This window comes from Physeter macrocephalus, chromosome 18, assembly GCF_002837175.3.
Source record: "Physeter macrocephalus isolate SW-GA chromosome 18, ASM283717v5, whole genome shotgun sequence".
In the NCBI taxonomy this organism is placed as follows: domain Eukaryota; kingdom Metazoa; phylum Chordata; class Mammalia; order Artiodactyla; family Physeteridae; genus Physeter; species Physeter macrocephalus.
The window spans coordinates 28,965,526-28,978,012 of record NC_041231.1 but is presented as its reverse complement, the minus strand read 5'-3'; the positions used below and the strand labels follow the sequence as shown (position 1 = coordinate 28,978,012).

At 42.7% G+C, this 12,487-nt stretch overlaps 1 protein-coding gene across 9 annotated transcripts in view; it reads right to left on the bottom strand.

The window, feature by feature from the left end:
- Positions 1-8,076: 8,076 nt before the first annotated feature.
- MAGI1 (membrane associated guanylate kinase, WW and PDZ domain containing 1) overlaps positions 8,077-12,487 on the bottom strand; it is a 651,320-nt gene continuing 646,909 nt past the window's right edge. For 7 of the 9 annotated variants that reach the window (XM_028478783.2, XM_028478784.2, XM_024123825.3 and 4 more), the window contains one exon: positions 8,077-10,398. In XM_028478783.2, coding sequence (XP_028334584.1) covers positions 9,644-10,398 — 755 coding nt within the window. In that variant the 3' untranslated portion in view covers positions 8,077-9,643. Of the gene's footprint in view, positions 10,399-12,327; positions 12,417-12,487 lie in introns of all 9 variants that reach the window. The other 2 variants (XM_028478786.2, XM_028478787.2) reach the window with 1 other exon arrangement.

Below are 12,487 nucleotides of genomic sequence, written 5' to 3'. Positions count from 1 at the left end.
TTCTTTTTTTTTTTTTTTGTGGTATGCGGGCCTCCCTCTGCTGTGGCCTCTCCCGTTGCGGAGCACAGGCTCCGGACGCGCAGGCCCAGCGGCCATGGCTCACGGGCCCAGCCGCTCCGCGGCATGTGGGATCCTCCCAGACCGGGGAGCGAACCCAGTTCCCCTGCATCGGCAGGCGGACGCGCAACCACTGCACCAGCAGGGAAGCCCCTCATTGGGCTTTAAAATAGCACATGTCCCATTTCATAAGACCATTAAAATATTTCTCAAATTAATTCAAGTGAAAGTACTCTGGCTAAATCTTGGTTTAAATGATGTTTGCTCAGATCTCTTGTTGACAATGCAGAAGTCTCTCCATTACCCTTATTAATGAATAAGTCTAGTGGTGACAGGAATAGTAAACAGAATTCACAATTGAAACATATATACTTATTATCTCTATTTGGCTAACAACTTCCTGGAATCGAAAGGCTTTTGAGTTTACCCTGGGAAAATAATCTCTAACCATCTTTCCTTTGAGCTGCTGCTATATTGCAAACTAAACAAGACAACAGTAGATATTATAAAGCAGAAAGAAAGAAGCACAACAGACCCATTCAATCGCACACGGTCTGAGGTTAAAGCAGATGAAGAATGGAACGGCGGCCAATTAGAATCACCTGGGACCTTTAAACAAGCTAGGCCACACCGCAGACTAACTGTATCAGGATCTCTGGGGGGTGGGCACAGGCATCGGCCTTTTTTAAAGCTCCTGGGTGCTTTCCATGTGTAGCCAAGGCTATGAACTGTTGGTTTAGTGGCTATACTGTGCTTGGTAACTCTCTCTGATGAGATATGGGTCTGTAGCCTGCAAGCACTTTGCTAAACACGGCTGTTCCCAATGAAAGCAGGCAAAGTCTCAACAATTCCGGTGTCACCAGAAATAAAAAAGAACTAGCAATCACAATGTATCCCTTCAAAAGTATTTAAACCAAACCACTCAAGGGTACCAAGTTTTCTGTATAAGGTTATTTGCTGCAGTATGTTTTAGTAATTCATAAGAGACTAGTTAAGTAAATGTTCAACTTCAGAATATGAAACTACTAAGAGAATACTTCTATTTACTGAGCGCATATTACGTGCCTCTACTGTAAATAAGATCATCTTCTGGGCACTTGAAATTCATCAGAGTTCAGGAACAAGATCCTTGCTCTTGTGAAGCTCGCATTCTAGACAAAGCAAACTACATCATTTGCACGGCCCAGTGCAAACTGCAAATGTGCTGCTCCTTATTTAAGAATTACTAAAATTTCAAGATGATGATGGCAGAGCATTAAATCAAGCATGGGGCCCTTTGAAGTGCAGGGTTGCGTATCCATAAAACTAACCCAGTTTCTAGAGGAGGGAGACAGGTGATAAACAATAAAGATAATAAGTAAGTACATAAAGTGCACAGCATGCTAGAAGCTGTTAAGTGCCATGGAGGGGAAAAGAGGAGAACCAAGAAAGGAAATCATGTGAAGTAGTGGGCCCCATTGGAAGGGTGAGATTTGAGCAGAGTTGAATAAAACGAGGGAGTCAGCTGTGAATATTTGGGGAAAGAGCTTTCCAGACCAGGGACTAGATAGACCAAAGGCCCTAAGTGAGGCTGGGAGCATGCCTGGAGTACAGATGAAGAACTGGTGCGGGAGAGTCAGAAGGAAAGGAAAGGCTGGATCACACAGGGCCTTAGAGTCTGCTGTAAGGACTCTGACTTTTCACTTGACATTTTAAAAGATTTGCTGTGGTTGCTACGTGGAGAAGAGTCTGTAGGTGGGCAGGTAGAACAGGAACAAAGTTATTGCAGTGATCCAGGAGGAAGGACAGATAGAGAATTAGAATATATATATGTGTATATATATTATATGTTATATATATGTTATATGTTATATATGTTATATATACATGTACACGTATACATGTACATATATACATATATATTATATATATGTAAAAATGTGAAAAACTGTCCTCAAGGAACAGTATATAAAATAGTATGTACTTAATGGCCCATTTTTTGTTGCATAAAAACCTCCAAACTATATATATATATAATATATATATACACACATATACATTTGTATATAAGTAGAAAAAGATCATAACTGTCATGAACCATGCTGTTAATGGTTACTTCTCTGGTTTGGGTTTGACAGGTAGTAAGGAACAATGTCACCTTTTATTCTATACTTTCCTGACACACTTGAATATTTTATTTTAAGAATTAATTACTTTCGTAAATTAAAAAAAAAAAAAAAAAAAAACAATGCTGGGAATTCCCTGGCGGTCCAGTGGTTAGGACTCCGCACTTCCACTGCAGGGGGCACGGGTTCGATCCCTGGTGGGGAACTAAAATCCCGCATGCCGCGTGGCACGGCCAAAAACCAAACAAAACCACACTGCTTTTCAAAGTAGGACATTCTAGGAGTGGTTCCTCTCTCAGTACAAATATGGGGATGTTTAACAAAGATGGGATAATATCTAACCGGGCTTCTGCAGCTTGAGAAAGATGTAGTTAATCTCAAAAAATAAAAATAAAAAAGAAGTGAAAACAAGAATACAAGGTTTGAAGCCAGAATCTGAAAAAAAAAAAAAAAAAAAGGTAGTGAGATGGAAATTTGTAAACTTGGAGAAAACCAGGTAGAATAGTAAATGACTGACTTTAACACGAGAAACTGGGCACAGAGTGTTCTGCACTTATTAACAAAGGTCTAGCGAAGGGGAGGTAGGAGGATTAGGTTGAAAAGAAGATGAATTCTCCTAACAAGAGGATGTTAAACGTGGACCTGGGGACTTCTCAGTTATGAGAAATCCTGCCTTATCCAGGATGCTGTTTCATGATAAGCATTGCTCTCTGGACTTGCACTAGTGCTTTACTGGATTCTCCCCCAACACACACACAGCTCACCAGGGGCCCTGTCACCCTCCCCAGTTGTCTCCTATTACACTTCAGTCTAAAATTCAGAATAACAACCCCCCACAGCCCGCCCCAATGGCCCTTCAGAGCACCACCCCTTCCATTTTAGACCACATTCCCTCCCACTTTCACCAGTTAACTCTTCTTCCTTCTGGAATCATAACCTTCCTCAGTCTGGCTATTTTCTCTCATAACACCCTGTGCTTCTCCTTGAAAAGAGGTTTATATGTATTTGACTGTTCACCTTCCCCAACCAAAGTGTAAGCTTTCAAGATCAGGAAGCAGGTGTTTCTAGTCCCAGGATGTACCTGAACCACAGTGGTCCCCAATGTGTTGAAAGAATAAATGTTCATTGCAGCTCTATTTACAATAGGCAGGACATGGAAGCAACCTAAGTGTCCATCAACAGAGGAATGGATAAAGAAGATGTGGCACATATATACAATGGAATATTACTCAGCCACAAAAAGAAACGAAATTGAGTTAGTTAATTGTAGAAAAACAAACACCGTATGCTAATGAATATATATGGAATCTAAAAAAAAAAAGATTCTGAAGAATCTAGGGGCAGGACAGGAATAAAGACACAGATGTAGAGAAGGGACCTGAGGACACAGGGATGGGGAAGGGTAAGATGAGATGAAGTGAGAGAGTGGCAACATATATACGCTACCAAATGTAAAATAGACAGCTAGTGGGAAGCAGCCGCATAGCACAGGGAGATCAGCTTGGTGCTTTGTGTCCACCTAGAGGGGTGGGATAGGGAGGGTGGGAGGGAGACGCAAGAGGGAAGAGATATGGGGATATATGTATACGTACAGCTGATTCACTTTGTTATACAGCAGCAACTAACACAACATTGTAAGGCAATTATACTCCAACAAAGATGTTAAAAAAAAAGAATAAATGAGTCACAGTCTTGCCTATTACACATATAGAAATTAATTCAGCAGCCTTTCTGAGCTCTCTTCCCCTCACCTCTAGGATCCTAGGAGATCAAAGAGAATTTCTTACCTGAGAGATAAATATAAAAAGGGCAGTGTTTACCGGTGTGGTGTGGCATTTAAAGGGCCAGGCTGTGCCGAGCAACTTGTTATTTCCTGATGTGACAATGAAGATTTATCAGTTAGTCGGAAAGGTGAGAGTACAAGGTACCAGGCACATGCAAAACTCCAGCGTTCACTGTTAATACCACTGAAACTGGAGGGAAGGGTGCAGGGCACGACATAGAGGAAACATAAACTGGTTAGAACCAGCTAGGTCCAAGATGGCGGAAGGTTCTACTTCCTGTGGACCTTGAGCCTCATTAGACATTCATTATAATACATTAGCTAAACGACACGCCCACCAGTGCCATGACAGTTCCGAGGCTAACCATAAAAGGCCAAAAAGTGGGCAGTGGCCCAATCCCTGGAAATCCCCGCCCCTCCCCCCGCAAATAGTTGGAATAATCCTCCCACTCATTAGCCTATGATATTACCCACCCCAGGGAATTCCGTGGCGATCCAGTGGTTAGGATTCGGCGGCTTCACTGCCATGGCTTGGGTTTGATCCCTGGTGGGGGTAATAACTAAGATCCCTCAAGCCGTGGGGCATGGCCCCAAAAAAAAAAAAAAAAAAAAAAAAAAAAAAATTACCCAGCCCATAAAAACTAACCACCCCATATTTCCGGGCCTCTTGCCTTCTGAAATGGTCCACACTCTGCAGAGTGTTTTTCTCCCTTGGCCACTCTCACTTTCTGAGGTGACCCCATGCCCTGGGGCCGCTCTTGCCTTTTGAGATGATCGCATTCTGCCTACGGAATGTGGATCTCTCTAAATAAATCCACTTCTTACCTATCACTTTGTCTCTCACTGAATTCCTTCTGTGACGGACATAAAGAACCTGAGTTTCATTAAGTTCTGAGACCAGTCCTGAGATCTCAATTAAAAGACAGTGGGTTCAAGTCCCAATCTGAGTTGTGCGGTTTCACCACCTTAAATCGATGTACTTTCAAAAAGCCCCTGCACTTTGGCTTTAGTGATCACTTAGTGCCTGCACTAGAGAAGTAAAATCATACCACCCCTGCCCCCAACAATGAGAACAATCATTAAAGACATCACTGGGTGGAACTAGTCAAAACATTTTCACAGAAGGCTCACTCCTGCAGAAAGAAAAAGAAAAAGAAAAAGAAATAACTGTGTTGCAAAGGGCCAGCTTTGTCATTCTTCTTCTTAGACGTTTGTAATGACACATATTCCAAAAGCACTAGCATCTTATTGTGCTGAACACCCACATGCTGATGATGTTGAGGGATGATAAGAGAAATCACCTGGAGGAACTTGGAAGGGCTCTTCCTTTCATGATTGATACAGACCACCTAAGGTGGTCTCAGACTGCCCACAAGCAGGAAAGATCCTGAGAGCTCTCACTGAGTCTCAGTACCTTCTTTTTGGTGTGACCTTTTATGGCAGGCAAAGAACTTGTGCGATGCAAGGGTTTTACAAATAGTTTCCATTGTCAGTTAAGTTAGGGACCATTTTAGATATCAAAAGAGGTATTTGGGAAGTAGGCAGTGTCTATAATCACCATGCCGGTGACAAAAGAAAGCAACGTACTATCACACACAATACCGTTTTCAGTGCCCAGGAACTCAGCTTCTGTAGGAAAATCCTAATTACTAAGCCACACAAAGGAACAATCCAAAAACTGCAAGGAAATTGGAAAGGGTTACAAACATGATCAACCAGAATACATATTGAATCACTCACTGATTAGCCTTTTCATCTAGTTAAAAGTATGTCTAAATCCACATACATCTCTATCTCCAAAAGATACGTTTTGAGATTATTTTCATCTTAACTTCCAAAGCAAGGCATTTTGGATTCCTATCTCAAAGCACTGGTAAGTGTAATTTTTATACTTGTGAAGTAGGATGAACCACATTGTTCATTAACTTTATAATTAAAACAGAAGTCCTTCTTCCCCATTTTATTTTTATTTTTTAATTAATTATTATTATTATTATTTTTTTTTGTGGTACGCGGGCCTCTCACGGTTGTGGCCTCTCCCGTTGCGGAGCACAGGCTCCGGACGCGCAGGCTCAGCGGCCACGGCTCACGGGCCCAGCCGCTCCGCGGCATGTGGGATCCTCCCGGACCAGGGCATGACCCGTGTCCCCTGCATCGGCAGGCGGACTCTCAATCACCGCGCCACCAGGGAAGCCCTTCCCCATTTTAATAGAGTGTAATAGAGTGAGAAAATATTTCTTCATTTTGATTGGAAAATAAACCAGGACAATGAAAAGGAGTAGAATATCGACTGCCATGAAGAAAATCCTCCTCAAAAAAAAGGTTAGTGCATTTACTGGGGATTTTTCTGATTGTCAGAGGTGTGCTAAGCACTTCCATTTCCTTTTACAACTCCATGACGTCTGCCCCTTCAAAGATGAGGAAACTGATTCTTAAAAAGAGGTTAAGGAACTGGCCCAATATCACACAGTTAGGAGGTGATGAAACTATTGGCTTGGCAGGTTTTGCTTGATCACCAGGGTTCTATGCAATACCATGCAGCTCAAACTTTCACATGCATCCATATTAGCTGGGGATCTTGTTTAAAGCACATTCTGACTCGGTAGGTCGAGGGCGGGACCTGAGACTCTGAATTTCTAACATGCTCTCCACTGACGAGGAGGGAGCTGGTTCATGGACCAAACTTTGAGTAGCAAGGCACAATACTATCGCAAGACCATCACTCCTTCTCTTTCAACAGAATGGTATGACATTTCATCGCATTGGGAGCCAGACACCCTCTCTTGGTTACGTGACCCTGATATATTTGAGATAACACAGAGACAAGAAAGATATCAATCCAGAAGCAATCGTGGTTATGGAATGCATACATTTCCATGTATTTTTTTACAGTAAAAATGCATTAAAAAATCTTTCACAAAAGAAACTTAAAAAATACAAGTAGGGTGTTCAGTTCTCCCCACAAAATTCTTTCAGGCATTGACTGTGTCATGGGTGGGAGGGAAGTTCCTATAGGGTTTGATTTAATCATACAAAATACTCATCCATATCATCTCTCATCAAGACATGTACATGAAGTGGGGAACTAGGGAAAGTAGGCTCAAAAGAATCAGTCTCCAATTTAAGGTTACAGTAGTTCAGAGAAAACACTACCTTTCTGCTTAATGCATAGTCCCTGTACAGTACAATATTTCCAAAGCAAATCTGATATATGGAACTCAGATGGCACTGCCACATCAAAAGTCTTCACAGACGGAGCCAAGCCCAGGTGGGTAGCACATAGATTTTAAGATGTCAAGTATCATCTCTGACAACAAGAAAGACATCAAAATGTTAACTTCACGATGTACTCCAAAAATCCACCTCTTGATTTCATGTATTTAAAACTCTGGACCACAATTGAAAGCATCGATCATTTAACATCATGGATTTGGCTAGAAAGGGTGAGAGAATTTCTAGCAGTGGAGCCTTAGGAATAAAATCCCCAAGTTGGCTCTTAGGAAACTGATGAAAAAAGAACATCATTATTCAGCTCCGCCTTACTACTGTAGTTCAATGTATGCTCTGTATGGAAAACTCTGAAGATAAAAATAGCAGTCACAGACTTTTTCCTCTCTTTTAGCTATAGAAATGTACAATTGTGTCTGTTCCAGGAAAGGAACCTGGTTTGTGCATGTCCACACAACGACAGCTATTCATTCTAATGTTATGTATAAACCCATAAGTCAAATAAAGCTATGAACAATGTAATATTTATATATGCATAGTGTTTTATAAAAAGATTGGCCCACAGACTGCTTTTCATCAATACAGAAAGAGCATTAAGTCCATAGCACACCACAAGAAATGAATGAAGAACAGAAATGCAAACAAGTGCTTAATAATTCACAAGCAGGCTCACCATGGAGGAAACGATGATATTCAAACCAACTAAAGCTTTAGAGAATTACTTATATAGTCTCCCATTTTTAAAACAGCTTTACATACCTGATTTAGTTTACAGTAAAATATATCCCAATGAATCAATTCGTTCCATATTCAGAAATATAAACACATATCACATTCCTCACAGCTAAATTTTGTGTCATAAATTCTCTTTTATACAAGAAAAAAAGGCAACAGTTGTTTGTTTTTAAAACAGGCTCTATTAATTACAATTTTTAACTCTGTACACATGGTAATTGGCTGGTTTTCTCCATTTTTTTTCTTTTTCCTTTTTTTTTAAACAGTACCATGAGAACAACAGTGATTGACTTGCAAAGTTTTGTGTCTGTATGGAAAATGCAAAACAGTACTATGGAAATACGCAATGCATCGTAAGCAGCGGTTTGCTGCAGTGGTCCAACAGGTACAAGCAAAGGTTTTGGCTCAGCTAGGCAGTAATCCATTTCAACCGCATCCTGGGGCTACAGCCGACCCAACCAAACCTCCTGTGAGATAGCACAAGATTGGGTCTTTTATCAAAGAAAAATCACTATGTTTTGCTCTGTCAAAAGACTCAAAGAACAGGGTCATAAGGGCAGAGGTTTGCCAGCTAGATCTAGAACCACTGAAATCGCATCCTTCTCTCCCTTTCAATCATCCTGGAGACTTTCATTATGGTTCCAAAGGAAAACTGGCATTTCTAAGAATGAGCATGCCCAACCCTCATTTCTTTTAAACATTAACAGAGAGGTTCCTTCCAACAAGGCTTACTCCCTTCTCCCCAGTTTGACAAAGGGCAACCGCGGGCTTACGCTAAAAGGGGGGAACATACTTTCTGTACTGGCAAGTCTTAGGACTCCTCACGCCGGGCACACTGTCCCCCATTCCATCTCCTATTCGGCCTCAAATCAGGCAAGACAACACAGAAGGTGTTTGTTATCCATTCCTTCTAGTAGCTGAGCAAAGCTGTGATGGCACTGCCTTAATGAAATCTTATTAGATCTTGGTGATGCTAGCGAACCTGAGCATCTGTGCTTGGGCTGCATTTGGGTCACGGCGGCCAACCTTCTCCTCTTGGCACCTTTCTACGGCCAGGGAGAGCACGAACTGTTTTCTGAACCAACTATAACTTGAGAACAAAACATTTCTTTGTGCTGTGTCGCTTAACTATAAATATCCTTCATTTGCGATAGTAGTCTCTTCATACAGTTTGCTTAATTTTAGGATCATCGGCAATCCTAATCCATTCCAAAGAGTCCTCAGCTTTTACAAATATAATTTTTGCCTTTTTGCTCTTTTCTTTTTGTCAAGAAAAACTCCTAACTACAGTATAGCACTACATCACTACATAAGTCTCTATCAAATTAATTAAACTTGATCAATGATTTTCCTTACTTAGAGAAAATGATCAACAGCCCCATTTTACCCGGAGAGAAAAAGATCGCTCCCCCCGAAAGGGAACAATTCTTGACAATTCTACAGTTTATGTAGAAACAAAATTTATATCCCTTGGGGGCAGCATTTGGCAAATAATTTCCAAAAAAGTATGCATTTAAAAATACTTTCTTTAATATGATACATCAGGCACAACACTTTTCATATATATATATTTTTTTCTTATGAGATTTCAAATGCATCAAATGTTTGTCGCAAGTCAGAGAATCATCAGGCTGACGTCAGACGCTTCACTGGGTAAGAAACTAAATGATTTCAGGCCTGTGAGCTTCCTCTTAGAACCTTTGACACGGTAAAGGCTGGAATGTGATTCAGGGTCTCAGATACTGAGGTCGGTGCTACATTCTTTGTAAGGTCGCCTTCTCTGCTCCGGGGGATGTCTGGAACTTCGGCCGGCATCCTGTTTCAGACTCGTCTCGTCTCTCTCTCGGTGGCCGCCTTTGTCCTCTTTGCTCCTTTTCTCCAGGGACCGCTCTCTCCTCCGCTCGGGGGACCTGGTCCGCCGCCGGTCTGTGGATTTGGCTCTCCTTTCGGGCGAGCTTCCTCTCTTGCGCTCGGGAGATCTCCTCTGATCCAAGAGTCTCTCGAGAGACCTCCGCCGCCGGCCGGGGGAGCCGTCCCTCCGGCGGGTTGGGGACCGCTCTCGCCTCCTCTCGGGGGAAACCTCCCTCCTCTTCTCCTGCTTCTCCCTCCTCTCCAAAGTGTTGTCAGCGCTCCTCGTGCCTTCCTTCCGCTTCTCCGGGGGCCTCCTCTTGGGGCCATTGGTCACCATCCGCTCGGGTTGGGCATCTCTTCGTCCCTCGGGTGCCCGGTCCTTGGGTCGGCAAGCCCCACTGTCGGGTTTTCTCGAAGTTCCGTTCCATGTGTGATGTTCATTGGGTTGTCTGCTATACTCTCTGCTGCCTTTGGGATCTCTCACGTGTGCCCGCTTTTCCCCATGTGGTGATGATTTGTGAAGATCGGGTGGATAACTGGACTCCAATGATGGATGCTGTCGGCGGTCGGGGGGCGCGGCCCTCATTTCCGGAACACCTTGTGGACCGGTGGGAGGGCCGTTCCCGTCGCTGCTGGGGTCTGCGAGGAAGAGAAACCAGAGCAACAGTTTGGTACCAAGGACCTCGGCTCCTGTCTCCGCCCGCACACGTGAGATCCCATTAGTCACAACAAACAAACGACTGTTAGAGCAGTCAGAATCAAAGCCAACTGACTCTTGGTTAATTTAAGTATAACTGCAACTAGTCAGGGCTAAAAAACTGGTACTTGTGGCTTTCCACAGCTAGCCTACTGTTCTTTATACTCATAGATCATTAAAGAACTTGTAACATCAGTCATGAGTTTAGTCTTTAAAGGCAAAACCCAAATAGTCTGTCTAAAAGTATCAAAATGTCCCCACCCTATGTGCTGCTCTTTTTTCCCCCACTCTACCGGGCTTCCTCCCTGATCCACCCCCCAGCCCCCAGCCCCCAGCCCCCATGACAGAAAATATTCCTTTCTTTAAAGAATACTTGTTTTAATTTGCTTAAAAACAGCCTGGGCTATTCATCTGGAGGGGCATGAGGGAACTTTCTGGGGGAATGTAAAGAGTTTATGTTTTGATCTGGGTGGGGATTAAACGAGTGCATAGTGCATAGAGAGGTAAAAATTCACTGCACTGGACCCTCAGGCTTTATGCATTTTACTGTAAGCAAAGTATACTTCTATTAAAAAAAAAAAATCCAGCCTGGTGATTACAGAGGCAACACAGCCAGGTGTTGACGGTGGGCAATTGGGACATTATGGGAGGGTCCATTAAACATCCTCTCCACCTTTGTGAATGTTGCTCAACTATTTTCTTTACTTTTGCATAAGTTTAAGGAACTGTTTTTAAACTGTAGAGTCTTCTGACAGATAAAAGGGAGTGGAAGAGAGTTGTCAGGATCACATCTGACATTAGATGGGGTTCGGATAGAGGCACTTTTCTTGATGCTATAGAAGCAGCCATAATTACATCTTTGAGCCGTGAAGTCACTGGACAGCTGCTTACAACCTCAGGTTGTCTATAGATTAAAAAGCAGGGCAAACCACAGGGCTCCTATTTACTGTTAAACTATCTGAAATGACGCTGCAAATGTTTTAGGTAGCATCCTGGATTTGTGACAGCTCTTTTCAAAACAGGGATGCTTTGTCACACCTAAACCCAGTAAGTCATACACACTATTGCATTCCAGGCAAAGCACCTGAGATGATGTGCTGCAGCGTTGAGGGCAAACCAGGGCCACAGTCACAGGGGCGAAGGAATCACGGGTGCCCCCTTAAGGCTCTTTCATGAGCCAACAAGGTCAACATTAAGCAATTAGTCTGTTTCATGAACCATCTCCCAAAACCTAGGGTGGGTTTTAACAAAAACAGGAATATAGCCTAGAGCAGGAATCAGTAAACTTTTTCTGTAAAGGGCCAAGAGTAAAGTATTTATGGTTTGGCAGGCGGCATAGTTTGTCACAACTGTTCACCTGCCACTATAGTGCAAAAGCAGCCGTGGACAACACATAAAAGAAATGGGCATGCCGATGTGCCACTAAAACTTTACTTACAAAAACAGGCTGCGGACAAGATTTGGCCTGTGGGCTGTCATTTGCCAAGAGATAACTGAGTAGGAAATCTCATCTTCCTGTCTATCAAAGCCCTATCCCTCTAAGTGAGAGCTTTGTGATCTGAGGTTTGTTTTTTCTGAATTTTGGGTAGGCTTCTAGAATTAACACATGCAGAAGCTTATGAAGTCATTTGAGGATCTAGGTGAGGAAAGGGGATTCAATGACTATCATAAATCTAACCTTGGGATTTCTTACACCTACTTTTAAGAGAAGGGAGAGTAAGACTTCCATAGGGTCAGCGGTGTACTTACAATTCAAAGAACGCAGGGTGCTCAGAATGAATTGCCAAACATATCAAAATAGAGCTAAAGCAGAAGCAATGAGGAAATTAGGCCACAGCACAGAAACACCTAGTATTGATTGAGCTACAAACCGTAGTTTGATTATGGCCCATAAGGTAGAAGCAAGCCTCCCCGAGCTTTTCATTTCTCATACATGCAGCGATATTAGGAGGTATCATCGCTGTAGAAGGGAGGGCCCAGCACCAAGAACAGTCAGAGAGAAAGAGAAAGAGAGAAAGAGAAAAAGTTGAA